General features: G+C 51.0%; 1 gene segment (V, D, J or C); it reads left to right on the top strand.

The window, feature by feature from the left end:
• Positions 1 to 449: 449 nt before the first annotated feature.
• LOC114635729 lies at positions 450 to 2,127 on the top strand (the record flags this gene model as incomplete). The annotated part of the segment is given in 4 exon segments: positions 450 to 774; positions 1,093 to 1,149; positions 1,259 to 1,588; positions 1,700 to 2,127. Coding segments are annotated over 4 exon segments (1,035 nt in total), but the record flags the coding sequence as incomplete, so codon positions are not given.
• Between the last annotated feature and the right edge of the window lie 90 nt (positions 2,128 to 2,217).

Genomic DNA, 2,217 nt, shown 5'->3' with positions numbered 1-2,217 from the left:
CAAGGAGCAAGGTTCAAGGACCTAAAACACAGATCTGGGGGCCAGAGTTTGCATAAGGGCAGTAAACAGAATATGGGCTTCTGAAGGGCCTCATCAATGAACGGTCGGGTTTCATGGGCTGGAGAGATGGCTCAGTGGTAAAAAGCACTAGGAGCTCTTCCAGAGGACCCAGGTTCAGTTCCAACAACCACACAGCATCTTGTAACTCTCGGTAAGAAACTCCAGTTTCTGGGTATTCAACACTGTCTTCGCACTGCACAGGCATCAGACACGCACATAGTGCACATATTCATGCATCTAAAATAAAATATCAAAAGTAAATTAAGGTCACAGTGCAGGGTCTAGAGGTGGAAGCTGTTGACCATACTTGTCCCAGAACAACTTGAGAAGATGCAGTCTTTAGAGCAAAGCTAAGACCACGGCCTCTCCAAATATCCGAGACCACCCAGGTCAGAAAAGCTCACACATCCTTCTCTCTTGCAGCCAAAATAACACCCCCATCTGTCTATCCACTGGCCCCTGTATGTGGTGATACATCTGGATCCTCAGTGACTCTGGGATGCCTGGTCAAGGGCTATTTCCCTGAGCCAGTTGCTGTCACCTGGAACTCTGGATCACTGTCCAGCGGTGTGCACATCTTCCCAGCTGTCCAGCAGTCTGGACTCTACTCCCTCAGCAGCTCAGTGACTGTATCCTCCAGCACCTGGCCCAGCCAGGCCGTCACCTGCAATATAGAACACCTGGCCAGCAAGACAAAGGTGGACAAGACCATTGGTGAGAGGACATCCAGGGGAGAAGGGGTTCACTACAGCTGAGGCTCAGGCATTAGCCTACCTAGACTAACCTTGCTGGACAGCCATCATGAGGAAGGGGACCTTAGCCCAGGATAGAAGGAGATACTGTCTCTGCCTCCCTCCAAGAGTCATCTATCCAAGGCTACCCACACTCTATGACATGATCCTCTAGGCTAGATGTCTGTGTCATTTCCAGTATCATCCTGGCCTAAGCCCATATCAGGGAGGAAGTCCCCTCTCCCTGGTTTGGTGCTTACTCTCCTTCAAACCCCAGTAACATCTAGCTTTCTTTCTACAGAACCCAGAGACCATGGTCCAGTCAAACCCATATGCCCTACATGTCCCAAATGCCCAGGTATGTGATTTAGACCCATGTTCCAGCACTGGAGGCTGGCAAGTGTTGTAAGCTCGGCTTAACTGGAGGGTGAGCCATGTACTGATCCATTTCCATCTCTCCTCCTCAGCTCCTGACCTCCCTGGTGGACCATCCGTCTATATCTTCCCCCCAAAGCCCAAGGATATACTCCTGATCTCCCAGAATGCCAAGGTCACATGTGTGGTGGTGGATGTGAGCGAGGATGAACCAGATGTCCAGTTCAACTGGTTTGTGGACAACGTAGAAGTACACACAGCTCAGATGCAGCCCCGTGAGGAACAGTTCAACAGCACCTTCCGGGTGGTCAGTTCCCTCCCCATTGAGCACCGGGACTGGATGGCCGGAAAGGAGTTCAAATGCAAGGTCACCAACAAAGCCCTCCCAGGGCCTGCCGTGAGAACCATCTCAAAACCCACAGGTGGGAGCTGTAGCCGGACTGCATGAGGCCTGGGATGGGCATAGGTTAAATGCCTGTGTGGAGAGCCCTCCACTTTAACCATGACCACTGTGTCTGCTTCTAACCCCACAGGGCTAGTCAGAGGACCACAGGTATATGTCTTGCCTCCACCAGCAGAGCAGATGGCCAAGAAAGAGGTCAGTTTGACCTGCATGGTCACAGACTTCAACCCTGAGGACATCGATGTAGAGTGGACCAGCAATGGGCATACAGAGCAGAACTACAAGAACACCCCACCAGTCCTGGACGCTGACGGTTCTTACTTCTTATACAGCAAACTCAATGTGGCAAAGAGCAGATGGGAACAAGGAAATATTTTCCTCTGCTCAGTGGTACACATGGGCCTGCACAATCACCACACGACGAAGAGCATCTCCCAGTCTCTGGGTAAATGACCTCAGCACCCAGAAACCTTGCAGGTCCTAAGGGATACTGACACCCATCTCCAAGGTTCCCTTGTATAAATAAAGCACCCAGAACTGCCCTGGGACTAAGTAAAACTGTCCTGGTTCTTTACACGGTATAAAGCCTAGGTCATGGGCTGTGAGTTCTATCCATGGTTTGAGGACAGAGTTGTCTTTAGGAAGAGA

The sequence above is a fragment of the Grammomys surdaster genome, unplaced genomic scaffold (genome assembly GCF_004785775.1).
Source record: "Grammomys surdaster isolate TR1022 unplaced genomic scaffold, NIH_TR_1.0 116900, whole genome shotgun sequence".
Classification (NCBI taxonomy): Eukaryota; Metazoa; Chordata; class Mammalia; order Rodentia; family Muridae; genus Grammomys; species Grammomys surdaster.
The sequence above is the reverse complement of the archived record's forward strand: the minus strand, read 5'-3'. Positions and strand labels throughout refer to the sequence as shown.